The following is an 18,419-nucleotide window of genomic DNA, read 5'->3' as shown; positions in this document are numbered from 1 at the left end:
CTCTGCTACCACACTTCTGTTTATCTGTCCTACACCCATGCAGAATGCCGCATCTGGTGGGCTCCTCCAGATCTGGTGCTACGAAGTGGTCTTCTGATGTTCCAATGTCTACAGATTTGGTGGCAAGAAGTGGTTCTGACAAGTTGCATTAGTGTCCATTATAATTATCCGGGCTGTTATGCCGTGGTCGGTTGATGAATTCTGTGTCAATTCCCAACGTTTCATCTCCAACTGCGGGAGACATCTTCAAGGGGGTCCGTAGCTCGATGGAAGGTCCAACACACCCACTGGCTCGCTACCAGTGGGTGTGTTGGACCTTCCATCAAGCTACAGACCCCCTTGAAGATGTCTCCCGCAGTTGGAGACGAAACGTTGGGAATTGACACAGAATTCATCAACTGACAACGGCATAACAGCTCGGATATTTATAATGGGCACGATATTTCTGGCCGTGAAAGTCTACATTTTAGTGTAAGTTGCATTAGTGTCAGAATAACCTGTAGTGCTACACACCGGATTCGAGATGTGCTGATGTCAGCTGTTGCTACTGTCCAGGGACCATGCCCGAGATCAGCAGTGATTGACTTCTGTCATTATGCAATGAGGTGAGAGGACAATTTTTGTTGACCTTTTCTTTTATTTTGGGCCAATATGAGTTGGAAGGATCTGCATATGAACTTTAAAGTGACACTGTACAGGTCACAGGATCCTGCAGGCCTTTCACAGTTCCAAGATAACTATAGGGAAGAGTACTTATGGCCAACTAGTGACAGTATTGTAATTTATCAGGACATGAATTATTGTGTTGTGAAGCAGTACCAGTAACATGTGAAACTTGTAAAAGGTTTTGCCACGAAGCACAGAAGAGCAGTGTGTCCCGGTGGGCTATGTTAAGTAGAAAGATTAATGTAGTTGTCTTCGTTTATTGCTAGTGTGTCAGTATACTAGGTCTCCACTTGTTCTGTATTATAAGTTAAAATAGAGGCTACACAATGACCAGAAGCTGTGCAGTAACTGAGTGAAACTGTGGAAATTGTGGAAATTTTGAAATGTCAGGTAGCTGCGTTACTCCGGGATGAAACAGAACAAATCCAGGCTGGCGAAGAAATGTAGAGAGAGCTAGAAGCATTATGGGCAGAGAGTAGACTGCTGCAATCACAGGGAGGTGATACAAGACCATAATAAATGTGTCTGTGCCACCCAACAATTCTATCGCAGCTAATCTCATTACACCTTTTTCTGAGAAAGCATCTGAGAATTAATTTTTTTTTTTTTTTTTTTGTGGTTTTAGGGCGCACAACTTCAACAGTCATTAGCACCCAGACTACGTTAGGAATGAACCGCGAGTCACAAGTTTAAAACAGCAACGAAACGGAAAACACGATAAAAGACAGACTGACAGGCATAGGATTAAAAAAGAAAACAGCATAATCAAATGTCCTTTGAGAGGGTTGTCAAATTGATAAAATGAAGAACGCGAGCAGCTGCTCGTGGGTCATCCGCTAAAATGGCTTCTACAGTACAGGGCAGGCCAAGATCAAGACGCAGGGTGTTAAAATCCGGACAGGACGTTAAAATGTGGCGGACCGTCAGCAATTGCCCTCATGGGCAGAACGGCGCCGGCGCAGCCGTCAGCAGATGGCGATGGCTGAACCGGCAGTGTCCAATTCGTAACCGGGCCAAAACTACCTCCTCCCGCCGAGAAGGGCGTGAGGAGGACGTCCAAGCCACGGGAAGAGGTTTCAAGGCCCGAAGCTTGTTGTCTGTAAGTGCAGCCCAATCGGCATGCCACAGCGATAAAATGCGCCGACAAATTACCCTGCTACAATCTGACGAAGGGACACAACAAGAAGCTGTCCGAGGCTGGAGGACCGCAGCCTTGGCCGCGGCATCTGCAGCTTCGTTCCCAGGGATACCGACATGGCCAGGAACCCACATAAAGCTAACCGGAGAACCGACGTCCACCAGCTGCTGAAGAGAGCGTTGGATCCGGTGCACGAAAGGGTGAACCGGGTACGGATCACTGAGGCTCTGGATAGCGCTCAGGGAACCGGAGCAGATGATATATCCAGAATGTCGGTGACGGCAGATGTAAAGAACAGACTGGTAGAGGGCAAAGAGCTCAGCTGTGAAGACCGAACAATGGCCATGGAGCCGGTATTTGAAACTTTGTGTCCCGACAATAAAAGAACACCCGACCCCGTCATTGGTCTTAGAGCCATCTGTATAAATGAAGGTCATATTAATGAACTTCGAACGAAGTTCGACAAAACGGGAGTGGTAGACCGAACCGGGGGTAACCTCCTTCGGGAGCAAGCAGAGGTCAAGGTGGACGCGAACCTGAGCCTGGAGCCAAGGTGGCGTGTGGCTCTCGCCCACTCGAAAGGTGGCAGGGAGTGAAAAATGAAGGTGTTGAAGGAGGCGACGAAAGCGAACTCCAGGGGGTAGCAGGGCAGAGACATACAACCCGGATTGACTGTTGAGAGAGTCATCAAAAAAGGAACGATAAGACGGGTGGTCGGGCATTGCCAGTAGCCGACAGGCATACCGACAAAGCAGTACATCGCGCCGGTAGGTGAGTGGCAACTCACCAGCGTCAGCATGAAGACTCTCGACGGGACTAGTATAAAACGCTCCGATCGCAAGTCGTAAACCCCGATGTTGTATGGAGTTGAGGCGGCGTAAGATGGATGGCCGTGCAGAGGAGTATACGAAGCTCCCATAATCCAGCTTGGAGCGGACGATCGACTGATATAGGCGAAGTAGGACGGTTCGATCCGCTCCCCACGACATACCACTGAGAACACGGAGGACATTTAGAGAACGGGTACAACGGGCAGCCAAATATGACACATGTGGAGACCAACTAAGTTTCCTGTCAAATGTAAGACCTAAAAATTTTGTTGTCTCCACGAATGGGAGAGCAACGGGACCGAGTCGTAAGGACGGTGGGAGAAACTCTTCGTAGCGCCAGAAGTTAATACAGACCGTCTTCTCGGCAGAAAAACGGAAGCCATTGGCGACACTCCAGGAGTAAAGACGGTCAATAGAACACTGAAGACAGCGCTCCAGGAGACACGTACGTTGCGCGCTGCAATAGATGGTAAAATCGTCCACGAAAATGGAGCCTGATACATCAGCTGGGAGGCAATCCATTATTGGATTGATCGCTATGGCGAAGAGAGCGACGTTCAAAACTGAGCCCTGTGGCACCCCATTCTCCTGGCGAAAGGTGTCCGACAGGACAGAACCCACACGTACCCTGAACTGTCGATCCATTAAAAAGGAACGAATAAAAAGAGGGAGGCGACCGCGAAGGCCCCATGTATGCATGGTGCGGAGAATGCCCGCCCTCCAACAGGTGTCGTAAGCCTTCTCCAAATCAAAGAACACAGCCGCGGTCGGGCGCTTACGCAAGAAGTTATTCATAATGAAGGTCGACAAGGTAACCAGATGGTCAACAGCAGAGCGGCGCCTACGAAATCCACATTGTACATTGGTAAGTAGGCGTCGAGACTCGAGCAGCCAAACCAATCGAGAGTTAACCATTCGCTCCATCACTTTACAGACACAGCTGGTAAGCGAGATGGGTCGATAACTGGAAGGCAAGTGCTTGTCCTTCCCCGGCTTAGGAATCGGGACAACAATAGACTCGCGCCAGCACGCGGGAACATGTCCCTCAATCCAGAGGCGATTGCAAGTACGATGAAGAAAATCTTTACCCGCAGGAGAAAGGTTCTTCAGCATCTGAATATGAATAGAATCAGGCCCTGGAGCGGAGGACCGTGATCGGCCAAGTGCGTTTTCGAGTTCCCGCATGGTGAATGGGGCATTATAACTTTCACGATTCGAGGAGCGGAAGTTAGGTGGCCTAGCCTCCTCTGCCTGTTTGCGGGGGAGGAAGGCAGGGTGGTAATGAGCGGAGCTCGAAACCTCTGCGAAAAAGCGGCCGAAGGCATTGGAGACAGCCTCAGGGGCCACAAGGACGTCATTCGCGACCGTCAAGCCAGAAACTGGTGAGTGGACCTTAGTGCCAGATAGCCGGCGCAGGCTACCCCAGACAACAGAAGAAGGAGTAAAACTGTTGAAGGTGCTTGTGAAAGCAGCCCAGCTGGCTTTCTTGCTTTCTTTAATAATACGACGACACTGTGCACGTAATCGCTTATAATCGATACAATTCGCCACTGTAGGCTGGCGTTTAAAGGTGCGTAAAGCACGTCGACGAGCACGTAAAGCGTCCCTACATGCTGCGGTCCACCAGGGGACCGGTACGCGACGTGGAGAAGAAGTAGGGTGAGGGATGGAATATTCAGCAGCAGTGAGAATGACTTCCGCGAGGTGTGCGACCTGACTATCGCAGCTTGTGAATGTTTGATCCTGAAAGGTCGCCCTGGAAGAGAAGAGCCCCCAGTCTGCTTTGGAGATGTTCCAACTAGATGAGCACGGAGAGGGGGTATGCTGCAGGAGATGGATAACACATGGGAAGTGGTCGCTCGAATATGTATCAGAAAGTGCATACCACTCGAACCGGCGTGCAAGTTGGGGAGTACATATAGAGAGGTCTAAATGGGAATAGGTGTGAGATGTGTCAAAGAAAAGTAGGGGCGCCAGTATTGAGGCAGACAAGATTGAGCTGGTTGAAAAGGTCTGCTAACAGGGAGCCCCTCGGGCAGGATGCTGGAGAGCCCCAAAGGGGATGGTGGGCATTGAAGTCTCCAGTTAATAAAAATGGTGCAGGTAGCTGAGCAATAAGTTGCATCATGTCTGCCCTGGTAACGGCAGACGACGATGGAGTGTAAACGGTACAAATGGAAAATGGAAAAGTGGGGAGAGTAATGCGGATGGCAACTGCCTGCAGGCCGGTGTGCAACGTGATGGGATCGTAGTAAATATCATCCCGGACCAGCAACATAACCCCTCCATGAGCTGGGATACCTACCACAGGGGGTAGGTCAAAACGCACAGAGGTGTAGTGTGCCAACACAATTTGATCGCAAGGGCGTAGCTTCGTTTCCTGGAGGGCGACGACGAGCGGACGGTGCAAGCGGAGCAGCAACTGCAAGTCCTCTCGGTTGGAGCGAATGCTGCGAATATTCCAGTGAATAAGTGCCATCGTAAGAAAAGAAAAAGGAAGATGAAAGAAGGGGTCACCTCGAAGGCCGCTGAGGGCCTGGCTTCGAGCGAGCACTGCCGCCGCTATCAGTAGGCGGACAGTCATCGTCCATTGGGTCTATAGGTTCATCGGCCATCTTGGAAAGATGGCCGGGAGGGGGGGCTTCCTCCGCCGGTGAACGACCAGATGTTCGGCTACCAGCGGTGCGGCCAGGCGAAACTGATGACGGCCTGGGGCGGCAACCGCTGGGTGGCGCAGGAGAAGAAATGCGCCATGGCGGAGAAGGAGAACTGTGCTTCCTATTTGCCTTCTTGGAAGGTCGTTTGGTGGAAGTACCGGTCGAAGGCTGGGAGGTCGAGGTACGTAGGAAGTCTGCACGGGACGGTTCCTTCTTGAAGGCCCGTGCATCTGACTTCTGGGTCTTCGTCTTAGCAGAAGCTGATGAAGGGGCTGGTGTCTGTGGGGTGATGGGAGGAAGAGGAGACGTCGACCGCGCGATCTTAGCACTGGCCGAACGGACGACCGTGGTGCTGAAGGTCAGATCGCATGTCTGGGTTGCCACCTCCCTGGTAGTCCGAGGAGAGGCGAGGACAGTACTGCATTTCCCCGCTGGGAGCAGCGTGGGCTTCCTACTAGCCAATAGCTTGCGAGCAGCCGAGGTGGACACTTTCTCTTTGACCCGAATTTCTTGGATACAGCGTTCTTCCTTATAGACAGGACAGTCGCGGGAGGATGCGGCATGGTCACCCTGACAGTTCACACAACGAGGAGACGGAGGTGGACAGTCACCCTCATGGGCATCCCTGCCACAAGTGACACATTTAGCCGCATTGGAACAAGACTGTCGAGTGTGACTGAAACGCTGACACTGGTAGCAGCGCGTAGGTGTCGGGACATAGGGGCGAACAGAAATAACCTCGTAGCCTGCCTTGATGCGCGATGGCAGCTTAACACTGTCAAAGGTCAAGAAAAGTGTCCAGGTCGGTACAAGGTCATTGTTGACCTTTTTCATGACCCTATGGACAGCCGTCACGCCCTGCTCAGCGAGGAAAGATTGAATCTCCTCGTCAGTCAAGCCGTCGCCCGAGACGAATTCAAAGTTCGGTGAGCCTCCACCCGGACAGGGAACGTGTACAGGAGTGTGGCCCGAAGCAGTTTTTGTGCCTGAAAGGCGCTCTCAGTTTCGAGTAATAAGGTACCGTTACGCAACCTGGTACAAGATTTGACAGATCCAGCTATGGCATCTACGCCCTTCTGGATAACGAAAGGGTTGACAGGGGAAAAATCCTTTCCGTCCTCAGATCGGGAAACGACGAGGAACTGTGGGGCAGGCGGTAGTACTTTTGTCACTGGTAGCTGGTCAAGTTTCCGTTTTCGGGCAGAAGTCGAGAGAGATGGAGTGAAATCCATTGCGGAGGAATCGCCCATGATTGCCAGCGTCTCCGATGGCGCGCTCCTTCCTTGTGGGGACCCTCTCAGAGGGCACTCCCGCCTTAGGTGAATGTTTACACCTCAGGTCACACCTCCCAAGAAACAGATGGAGGGACCAATCGGCATGGTCAGAAGGTATCAGCTCAGCAATCACCCCTCCCCGGGCCTGGCCTTTACCAGGGGGTACGCGCGTGCCTTACATGTCTACCCAGGGCGGGGAATTACGCGTTACCCCGTCACCGGCTACGCGTGCGAACGCGTGGGTCAGCCTTCAGGCGCGCACAGGGAGGAAGGAGTGAGAGTGAGAGTGAGAGTGAGAGTGAGAGTGAGAGTGAGAGTGAGAGTGAGAGTGAGAGGGAGAGTGAGAGGGAGAGGGAGAGGGAGAGGGAGAGGGAGAGGGAGAGGGAGAGGGAGAGGGAGAGGACAAACTGTCTCAAACGCCGAGGCGGAGACCAGAGAAGGCAAGGAGAAGAAGGCAATGAGAAGGCAAGGAGAAGAAGGCAATGAGAGGGCAAGGAGATTTTGCAGGGGAAAGTGTAAGGAAGACAGTGAGGTGGAGAAGAGCAAAGAAAGGAACCAACCAAAGGAAGGAAGAAACGAGAAGTGAAAAAGCAAAATGACCGCAAATACAGGTCGTGGAACCGTCCGTCTCCGGACGCAGGCGCTAACTACCCCCTTGAGGGGGAGGGACTCCTTTTAGTCGCCTCTTACGACAGGCAGGAATACCTCGGGCCTATTCTAATCCCCGGACCCGCAGGGGGGGCATCTGAATATGAGGACTCATCAGCCTTTCTGGAAGATGTGAGGGAAACAGCTCACTTAGAGAATCGATGTGACATTCCTGTTTATTGCTAAATTACGGATAATGGGTAATGCTAAAATGTATATCATATACTATGAAATCCTTGGTAAAACACAGGACATTTTACCAGTAGGCCAAAAGGCTTACCCAACATAATTGCAGGCAAAATAGTGCCAGATTCTGCAGGGAAAAGCTCACAGAATTAACACAGAAACATAATGAGTCAGAAAAGGGCATCTCTGACAGTTTGTAAGTTAATCTCACAATCTTATGAACTGACACACAATGTATAGGCAGAGAGAATCCTCCTGTGGAAAGTAGATAATAGGGCCTTAGATGTATTCATAAGGGGTAATTCCGCAGGTATGTCATAATGGATGAGAATGAAAAATCTTTCTGATCTGTCTTCAGCTATTAGAATTGTCACACAGCTGGAGGAGATACATATTGCAATTCTGAAATAGAGTGACCTTGGTGTCATCTCCTCCAAGGTTAAATACTACAGACGTTGACCACATGAAGAAGCAATGCCTCCAACCACAGTGCTTCGAACATAGTGAAGTTAAGCATAAGGTCCGTGACTGTGAAAGTAGAAATCAGGATAAGCACAAGAGAAAGAAGCATGCATTTAATGCGAATGGGGGTGCCTTGAATGTTGGAGATCATTCCCAATAAAACAGTACACTGCAAGGACGAGTTCAGAGACAGATCATTGCTCGATTGATGTAGTATGGTATAATGAGTGTTAATTGTTAGTAGACAAGGGTGCATGTGTGCAAGTTGTTGGGTAGGGACATATGCAGTCTCCACAGTATAGGTTATGTGGAGTGGGTAACAATGAGATGAAAACATTGGGGATAACATTGCTCACTTTTAGCACTGGGGCTGAAAGATTTAAGGAAAATACGTTGATATTTCCACACATTCATGAAGAGTACTGCACAATTCTCCAAGTTTATTTTCTGAATAAACATTGTGCTGTAACTGATCTTTCATGACATATGATCAAACTTAGTGGAACTTCGGTTCCACTAGAGAAGAGAGTTGCTAGTGAAACAATGTCACAAGGTGTACATCTTGTGAAAGTAGTGTCATCTAAGCAATGTACACTAACACTAAATGTTAATACAAAGGCTAATGTACTAGCAAGTACAGGAAAACTGATCCGGATTAGTGTAGGTACAGAGTTAACAAGGGAATTACTGTGGATTGTAAAACCATTGGTCTGCAATGAAGGGAGTGCATGTGTTACACATCAAGATGCAGAATTTATGGTTCCTGTAAGTCTGGACAATTTTGGCAAGGACAAAGTTAATCTGCCATTTTGATTATCTAGGAAGATGATGATATTGCTAGGCTGAGTAATGATAGCAGCCACAAGCATACCATTAGCAATTCTGCACTACGTGATAAAGTTAAATACTTTTAAGGAAAGGATTGTGAAGCCATGGAAGCTTTATTGCTTAGACTCGTGGATTTGTTCAATCCAGTAGGTCTGCTACCAGCAACACTAATAACATAGGATAGGATACTAAGAGAGAGCAATGCTCCAGTATATAAGAAACCATGCAGGGTCCCAAAGCACTTGGAGCCTTGGACTGAGAAGCTCATTGACCCACATTATGCTTACGGGATCACTGAGTAGAGTGATAATCCCTGGAGTGCAAACATTGTCATTGTGCCCAGAAAGTAATCAGACGATACCAAGAAATACAAGTTCTGTTGCGATTCTCACTTCTTTAACACATAGACTGTCACCAACGTGTATCCCATCTCAAACATTACGGAGACACTCAATATGGGCCAATGTTAATACTTCTCTACTATGGATTTGAAGAGTGGCTAGCATCAGTGTGAAGCAGTTCCAGAATACAGCTTATCCATACCATGGGGACATTACCAGTATTCTAGAATGCTGTTTGGACTGAAAAAAGCCCCAGCTACATTTTAGAGACTCTTGGATGGAGTGCTTTGGGGACGAAATATTAAAAAAAAACTGCATGATGTATCTTGATGATGTAATTGTATTTTCAAAGCATATGGAAGAACATATGAAACAGTTGGAAGAAGCCTTTAAACAATTACAGGTAGCATGTCTAAGGAACAGTGCTGGTAAGTGCCATTTCACTTAAACGAAAAAATGAAAGTAAACTATCTGGGACACACAGATGTATCTAAATGTTTAATGACATTGTGCCCTGAAGAGAGCTAACCTGGAGCTCTACAGCTGCACTCGATCCAGTGGAATCTGGTCCAATTTTGAATGGTGGTACTGATTGTCACCTTAATGACGAGGGGGGACTTTTCTTCAGATATGGTTTGGTATCCCCAAACAGTCACCTTTTTTAGATCTAAACACATTGTCCAATGTTTCCCAACGAACAGAATTCAGTTCTGAAACACAATTTTGCAAGGTCTCCAAATTATCAATCTACAGCTGATGTAATTCCTATGTTGGGCTAAAATTGTTCCCCACCCACAAGTTTGATTTGTGGGTGGGAATAAGAGATTGGAGACAGCCAGACCTGATGAAATGACAGCATATAGCATTAATCAGTTTGAATACAACAAATGGTACCAAAACTTTCAGTTCACCATTGTCAAAACATCTTGGTGGGCACGAGCATCATTTTGTGAAAGAAGGTACTTTCTCTGTTTTGCAACTTAGACCTCTTCCTGTGCATTTTTACATCCAGTTGAGTCCATTGCATTACTGTTGAAAATGAAGGAAGAGATACATGGTAAGTTACAATGAATATCTATTTCCAGTAAACTGTCAACAGCAAAGTATTTTGTAATGGCACAGGAGTCAATTAATTCCACTTGAATCAATCACTGAAAATAAGCCCTTTAAAACTTGTACAAGCAAAACTATTCAGTGGAACAGGATAAAAGTTCATTGTTATGAATGTTGTCAAGTCAGAAGAAAACTGTAAACCACTATCACTAGAAACTTGGTGATAACAGACAGACAAGGATTAATGTTAAACTCTAATTTGAGCAATAATAATAAAATATGAATATATATTTATTGTACTTACTTGCATGTAATTTAAAAAGTATTTTCACACAATAGTCATAGAGTTGTGATGAGTCTTGTATACATGGTATCAGTGGAGCCAGGCGACACTGTCCACAACTAGTCATTGAATTCGACCGGGACATGTCTAATTGTCCAAAAACTGAAACAATAAAATGGCTTGTAAACACTGTGTGTGTGTGTGTGTGTGGGTGTGTGTGTGTGTGTGTGTGTGCGCGCACTTTAAGACTTACTGCAATTTAATAGTTTTTACCAGATGTGTTTATCTACAAAGCATCTTCAGTGTGGTCATGGGTGTTTTCCCCTTACATATTCTCACATCCAGTGCTTCTGCCCTTGTTAACAACATGGAAAAAGCACCAATGGCCACTCAAGATGATTTGTAAGCAGGAGTGAAACAAGTCTGGTGAAAAACACTATTACACTACAGAACATTTAGTTTGGGAAAAAATAATTGTATTTGGTATACAACAGCTGCCGCAGAAGACGGCTAGGCAAACAAATGTGTTAAGTCCACAAAATTTCACAAGCACTCTGATGTGCTACTTAAACATTTTGTCGTAGCCTCATGCAGTTGACACAAAATAATGCACATTGAAAACTTCTAATTCGTAGTTTATAGGGGGAAATGTTTTGTTTCGCAATATGCAGATACATTACTAGAGTTTGTAAGGAGTTGCTTTTTACCTGCTGACTGAAGACTTAGAATTTCATCCATGTAGTCAAACATCTCCACTGACATCTGGAAACTGAAAGTAGTGAACACAGGTTTTTTAAATTAAACTATGTACAAACAACATAAGCAAGATTCCCTATTACAATATATAATACAATGCTTACTAATTATTTATATCATTTTCTCCAATACTTTCAAGTTCTTCTTGAGTGACTTGCATGTTTCCTGGAAACCGAGGATTACGTCTATGGAAGTCCAATTTTGTCATCAGTAATGAGCAGTAAATTTGTATTAATTTCCCATATCCCTCCCTCAAGTGGCACTGTAATAAAAATAGTTAATAACAGATTTTTGTAAATGTGATTGAGAAAAACACAATTTATTCACTGACTTAATCACACACACATTATATTCCACTGATACCATCACAAAGGAAAACCACTAAGGATGTGGAACAAGTTAAGTTACAAATTAACAGGTAACACACACACACACACACACACACACACACACACACACACACACACACACACACAGAGAGAGAGAGAGAGAGAGAGAGAGAGAGAGAGAGAGAGAGAGAGAGCGCGCAAAGACAAGAGGAGGAGATTAAGACTTGTGTCCAATTCCAGAAGCAGCCACTGCAGGCTGCTTCTGGGAAGTGTACTAACAAGAAATTACTAGCACTGATACTCTTAGGAATGTACCTAATCTATTTTATGTATGTACTAACGAACCCAGCAATGCTTCACAATTGCTAAATATGTAAGGGAATTGCATATAAGTATTAATCTCCTCCTCTTATCTTTATTAACCCCCCCCTGCCCCCCCCTCTCTCTCACTCACTCACTCACTCACTCTTCATTCCCTTCTTCTCCTGCTCTGTCTCCTCTCCTGCCCAACCTTGAGCCATCTTTATTGCTATTGCAGATGAACCCTCATTTGGGAATTGCAGTTGCTTAAAATGAATTGCTAAATAGTTGGAATCATTGAGATTCACGGTGTGAGTGAAATCTCTCCTACTGCCTCATCAGTGACATGGTTTTAATCTGTGAATGGGTAAGATTACAAAGTTACAACTTATCTGTTTCTTAAACAAGAAAGACAGTTTAACAATTAACTGGCAAAAGTACACAAGCTCTCCGGTCTCATGTGTTCCTATCTTCTGCCTGCAACAAGAAGCTGTTCCTTCGGCATGAGACTAAAAGAAACACACTATTGTCATAGTTTAATCCTACCCAAGCAGCATCATAAAGAAAGGACCACTACCGAACAGATGTCACAGAGGATGTGTATCAATAGCATGCTTAATTTATTCAGCTGCCACTTACACAACTAGCTCATGTCCAGCACTGGAGTTTCTGCTGCTACTCCGCTATGATGTAGTAAGATCTCTAAGGTTGGCGAGTGATTGCTGAGGGAAATACACTATTTGAGTCAAGACTTCTGATTTTTGCCAATTTCTGCTAACTGATGACTGGAGTGAAGCTGTTTGAGCTAGAGTGCTTGAAATTATTGAATAAAATAAGAGAAATGGGAAACAAATCTCATGTAAAGCACACAATTTCATCTCACTTTAATTTTGTGTCAGGACAATCTTAAATGAGATTCCCGTGTTTCATTTCGAGAAAAAAGCAGCTGATTTTTGTGTCAAATATAGCAGAAACCATGATATAGCTGAGGTAGCAAAAAAAGCATCTTTTACATTCCAGCAGGAAGGGCCCATGAGGAGTACTGGCACAACTTCTCATTAATCCCCCCCCACACACACACCTGAAGAAGTGACTGTAGCATCTTCTGAATGTACTTTCAGCAGATTAAAGATGACTAGAAAAGCTACTTAAGATCGAGTATAAATGATGCAGATTGTCAGAATCAGCTATCTTGTCAACAGAAAATAACACAGCTGCTCAATATGATTTGAATAAAATAATCAATGATTTTGCTTCACTCAAAGCAAGGCAATGAAAAGTATAACAAACACAAGTCTTTGAAAGGAATGTGCTCTCAACATTTAAATACAACCATTTTCTTTTATTTCCAATCAATAATTTATGCGCTATTAATAATTTGTGAAAAGCAAATAAAATATGTCTGTTATACATTACACTAATATCTATGTACAGTAATCATAAATTTTATTTTACTTTCTCCTCTTTTTTAGAACACTGATACAATTTGTAATTTACTGTATATGCTGCAGTAATACAAGTAAAGTGTTTTGTACAATAGTTTTCATCTATACAGCTCATTTATGTAGTATTATCCCATAACGCTTCAGTTTTGTTAAACCTACCTCACAAATTACAAAACTGCCCAATTTTGTGCAGAGGGAATTGAATACAGGAGGAAGTGAGGTTGCAGTTTTGACAGTTCTACCAGGGCCACAGGGTCATGTCAGTATGGTTCTGGTATGGACTGCTTGAGTGAAAAAAAAAAGACCATTCCCAATATTTGCTTCTTGTAGCAGACACATAGATCTTTCAGGGAAACTAGTCCTGGAATGTTTATTTACCCATCATATCTGTTAGCAGATTTCTCTACTTCTAAAAAATGAATCATTGTGGACCATATACATCCAGCAGCTGGAGATGGGTGTCTCATATCCCATATACCAATGATCCCAACTGATTTACCCAGTCCTTCAATTACCATTAAGGTTTATTTTGCAAATAACAATAAACAAGGCTCGAGGTCTGAGATGGTAAAAGGACAGGGGGAGGAAATGGACAGAGAGAAGGGAAGGATGTGATGGACAGAGGGGGGAAGGACGAGGAAATAGACAAAGAGAGGGGACAGGAGGAGATGGGCAGAGAGAAGGAGGGGGGGAAGAGTTTAGGACATTTATCCAATTACAATATGTATCTACCAATCGTAAAGCATTATGGAGGTTGCTAGTGGAACGTATTTACAAATAAATTTCTTGCAATGAAAATTTATTGTGTGCACTTGGCCCAGTTTTGCCCAAAATCTCAGCGGCTGTACAATTAGTCAGAACTCATTTCTATAATGGCAAATGTCCCCCCTTAACTGCAGTGGTAATTATATTCTAACAAATACAATAATACAATGTTTCAATGAATGTTACGTGGGTTATTTGTAACAAAGAAGATTTTGCATGTTTATTTTTCTCAAAAGCCATAATATGGACATGGTTTGTTTTCCTCAAGCATCCACTTGGGGGGGGGAGGGGGGGGGTGACATGACTGATTTCAGGAACCACTTTAACTATCTATTACTGAAAAGTTAAAAACACACACACTTTAGTTTCAACATTAACATAAACTGAGACTCACAGATGAGCATTGAAATACTCTGACAAATTATAGAAGGAATGGCTAATATGGCAGGATCACCTAGTCACTACGTTTCTGAATATCTGCTAATTATCTATTTCTTGTCCAATGTCTGTCAGCACCTGTTTCAGACTTTCACAATAGAATACAAAGCTTCAGTCTGAACCTTAGACAGGTGGTCTAGTATGGTAGTCTAGTATGGCAATTATTACTTTTAGTGTTGTTGTTAACCGCACAATTCATCCTAAATTCACTCTTATTTTTAATCACAAACCCCATCAGAATGTAAATGTATTGGCACTCCCAGTTTAAAATACCCAAAGACAATGTAGAGGCTTCTACAAGGTGTTTGATTATTAATTTTCTTACAGCACACTTCAGTGAATGAATACTTTTTGAGTCCAAGAAAGATTTCTAAGCATAAAGCAAGAAGAACTGAGATTTTTGGTCAACTTTGCACTTTGTTAATAGGCTACTACCTCAGGTTATTATCCACCCGGATGTCCATGAATTTCAGCAACTGAGCCTCATCCAGCACATGCCAATTGATCTGTTCTTCTAGAACCTGTAAGTCACTTTTATATGTTTGGAAATGTGAAGATTTGTATGAATAAGAGTTAAAGCTATTTGCTGTGAATCATTTGTATGCCTGTTCTATTGTTCTCCTGGCTGCATCTTGGATGGGTGTGTGGCTCCATCTTGAATGGTGTGTGTGAGCCCTCTATCTGTGGGACTAAACTTGAGTCATCAGCAAGAGTCCTTCAGTAGCCCTGCCCAATCATTATCTAGGTCATGAACAGGTTTCACCCAACCGTCATACCTTGGAGGACACCATATCAAATATTTTCATACGCTGAATTTAGTTTATTTCTTGTGATACAATTTGTTAACCACCCTCTGTTTTCTACTGTTAATATATGATTTGACCCACATGAAGGGAATGCCTTTAAAATCATAATATTTTAGTTCACCCTACACCTAACTATAATGCCGTGGCTGTCACAACTTCTCAAAAATGTAACTTGAGCAATCTAGACTTGCAAAACAAATGTAATCAGGAGCAACAGAAAACACTAATGGTTAATCTCTAAATAGCATTGTTTGCATCCTACACTGTATCTCAAAACTCTGGCTTTCATCATTAAGCTTATTTTTAAGATACATGGAGACCAAGAATTAATATTATACTACACAGAACAAGAGCAACAGAAGAAATCAAATGGAATACTTATGAAAAGAGCACAGCAAACCAAATGGGTGGAAACCATGCTGCTAAAATTCTAGTAAAAAATATTTACTCACCCAATATTTCCCCAGGTCCTCAATCTTCCCTCTGTAACGTTGTGAATATGGTAACACCTGTGGGTGGCCTTCTCTCAGCACCTTGTGCAGCACATGACAGAACTTCCATGCAACAATACGACTGTCCTGCAAAGGCAGTCGCAGCACACATGCCCAGAAAGTTGCTCCACCTTTTTCTTGAAATGTTCCAATGATTGTGCCTGACATACATTAAGGTCTACATGTTTTACAAAATTATTGTTTTCAAGTTTGGATCATCTTTAACTGACAGACATTTATTTAGCCATGATGTTTCTCCATTTCACTGATTAGGTAAATATAATTTTATGCAATCAGTGGAAGGAAATTTAATTATGACTAGCAAAAAAATATATAACAACATAGTTGGCCTTTGTCACAAGCTGAAATCTTTTAATTATGAGCAAAACAGCTATCTCATTGAATCTGCAATGCAGTCCACCGATCATGAAATCTTTAGCAGCATCCAACTCTTGCCAGATACGGCAGTTAGTTACTTCTGCTTACAACAAGCACGTTACAAGTGATGCATTATTGGTATTAACTTGTAATGTTTGAACTGAAACAAAAGAAAACAACTGTGTTTTGTTGGTCATTGTCAATGTGGCACATAAATTAAACACTTTCGCCAAGGGTAGTTTATTATGTACAATATGGTACGTTGGTGAGGACTAATGCGAATCTTTCTGACAATTTGTAAATTACGTCATCTATTGCAGAAAGCTTCCACTCACAAGTACCTGAAAAATGTGGATGCCATCCTCATGTACAGCTTGCCACCTTGGGGTGCATCTGACAATTCTGCTGAGGGCAAAGAATTTTTCTCATCTTTGTATGCTGGTGAATTATTTTCACACACAACTAAATCATTTCATAAGCCTTAAAAATTGTTAATACAGAAATGCAAAATTTGAGTAATGGCACCAGTCTCAACTTTGCTTTAGTGAACTTAACAACCATCTTTTCTCTCCAGCCAGCAGTACCACTGTATGGCTAACACAGGATCCACATGCACAGAAAATGAAGAACATCACTGTATGCTGTACATGCGACCACTCTCAGCTGTAGATTTTCAAGTCAGACACAGAAACTGTATGTATGTGTTGTATCACTGAAGACCCAGTAGTTGTGATATTTTAAAAATGACTTGCCAATTACAAAACAACCTAAGTCACATTCAGCACCTTTTAAGGAAAGTGAGAAAAACAATGCAACTGTGGTTGCTTCTTTTGGTCAAATTTCAAGGAGAAGTTACTGGTCTGAAGCACATTAATGAATTGTATTGCTTCCATGAGTCCTGGCATTTATAACAGAAATGATGAAACTTTGAAATATTTAGTGGTACCTTATCAGCCCTTGGAGGATCTCATTTTGACATTTCAATAGAAATGTCAGACATCTTATAAATTGGTGGCCACCACTTCTTGAAGTCTACTAGTTCACCTCCATCCACCAATTGCATGATGAAATTTGTAGTTTGCAGTTACTATAAGCTCCATTAATTCATGGATTATGTACATTCTCCCTACTTTCTTGGAAGCTCTCTTTATTACCCCAAATATCCTATCACGTGGCAGGAATGAATGACAGCGGATAAGGTAAAAATGTTCCATCTTCCCAAATCGGTCTAACTCCACAAGAGCCAAACGCAGGCGCATCATTGTGTTGTGTTTATTCTGCCCCGATCAGTTATCAAACAGAAGTAAGTTTTTCACTTCCTGGGCTATATGGTCTTTGATGTAGCTTAACAGAAAAATACATACTTCATTGGATCTTTTCTTTACATTCTCTTCGAGACAGAGATAAAAAAAAGAGATGACCTTGTAAGCTGATTATGTATACAAAATACTGAAACAGTCAGCTGGCGCAAGTAGAACAGCTCCTGCACCGGGACACGAGGAAGTTGAATATTTTGCGTGTAGTCTAAACCACAAGCAGTAGGTCTAGGATTAGTCTCCAACGGTCTTTTCCCATCTTGCAGAGCATCATGAAACCACCTTGGATCTTCACTCACAGACAATCTTCTCGGCTACTGCTGCTCGTTTTGCTACCTCATTTTGTGTTTTTGACTTAATCTTTAACGTCAACTCTTCGCAGGTGCAGCAAGTGTCTAACTTTCGGTCTTCCGCACGCAAGTGGAAAGTTTTCACGAAAAACATTATAGTAGTATTTCAATGGCGAGTTGGTGCATTTTTTCACAGACGGTTCACAGTCAACGTAGTGCATAGTGCGGCTACCATAATGACTTTCCTTAATGGGGAATGATCTGATGTTATCTGTAATTTTGACAATTTCCTCTGACGGCATAGCATTAACACTCTTACATTTCCCTCTTCTGTCTTTCGGTGTCTGTCCACTACACAGCAGTTTGCGAATTCTTTTAACTCTAGCATGAGTTATTGCACAAATAGGCTTACTTAGAAGAGCTTTTCTATATGGCTCAAATCGTTTGTCTCCAACGACGACACAGTAGCTAAAAGATTTTTCACGCCTACACCCCTTCTCACTTCTTCGGCGGTGTTTTTTTAACATCACTAGACATGACCAGTCCTTGCATAGAAAGGTACTGGTCATCCTTGCATACTATGTGCAGAAAATGTCGACACTTGCGGACACACATTTTTCGGAATTGCTTTGCCTCTATAACTCACGTGTTCCTCTCCACGAATTTTGGCTTTCTTCACAATATTTCCTTGATATTCATAAGAATGTTTCACCCTTTTCTTCTCGTAACTGCTGGAACA

At 43.7% G+C, this 18,419-nt stretch overlaps 1 protein-coding gene across 4 annotated transcripts in view; it reads right to left on the bottom strand.

Annotated features, from left to right (window-relative positions):
- LOC126199365 (huntingtin-interacting protein 1) overlaps window positions 1-18,419 on the bottom strand; it is a 550,791-nt gene that overhangs the window by 96,656 nt on the left and 435,716 nt on the right. For all 4 annotated transcript variants that reach the window (XR_007540158.1, XR_007540159.1, XR_007540160.1 and 1 more), the window contains exons 3-6: window positions 15,658-15,857; window positions 11,227-11,384; window positions 11,074-11,135; window positions 10,388-10,528 (exon numbers count right to left, since the gene is read on the bottom strand). Coding sequence is in view for 1 of the 4 variants with exons in the window: in XM_049936267.1 (XP_049792224.1) it covers window positions 10,388-10,528; window positions 11,074-11,135; window positions 11,227-11,384; window positions 15,658-15,857 (561 nt within the window). In the remaining 3 variants the exon portion in view is untranslated. The remainder of the gene's footprint in view (window positions 1-10,387; window positions 10,529-11,073; window positions 11,136-11,226; window positions 11,385-15,657; window positions 15,858-18,419) is intronic.

The sequence above is a fragment of the Schistocerca nitens genome, chromosome 1 (genome assembly GCF_023898315.1).
Source record: "Schistocerca nitens isolate TAMUIC-IGC-003100 chromosome 1, iqSchNite1.1, whole genome shotgun sequence".
In the NCBI taxonomy this organism is placed as follows: domain Eukaryota; kingdom Metazoa; phylum Arthropoda; class Insecta; order Orthoptera; family Acrididae; genus Schistocerca; species Schistocerca nitens.
This window is presented reverse-complemented; position numbering and strand designations above follow the sequence as displayed.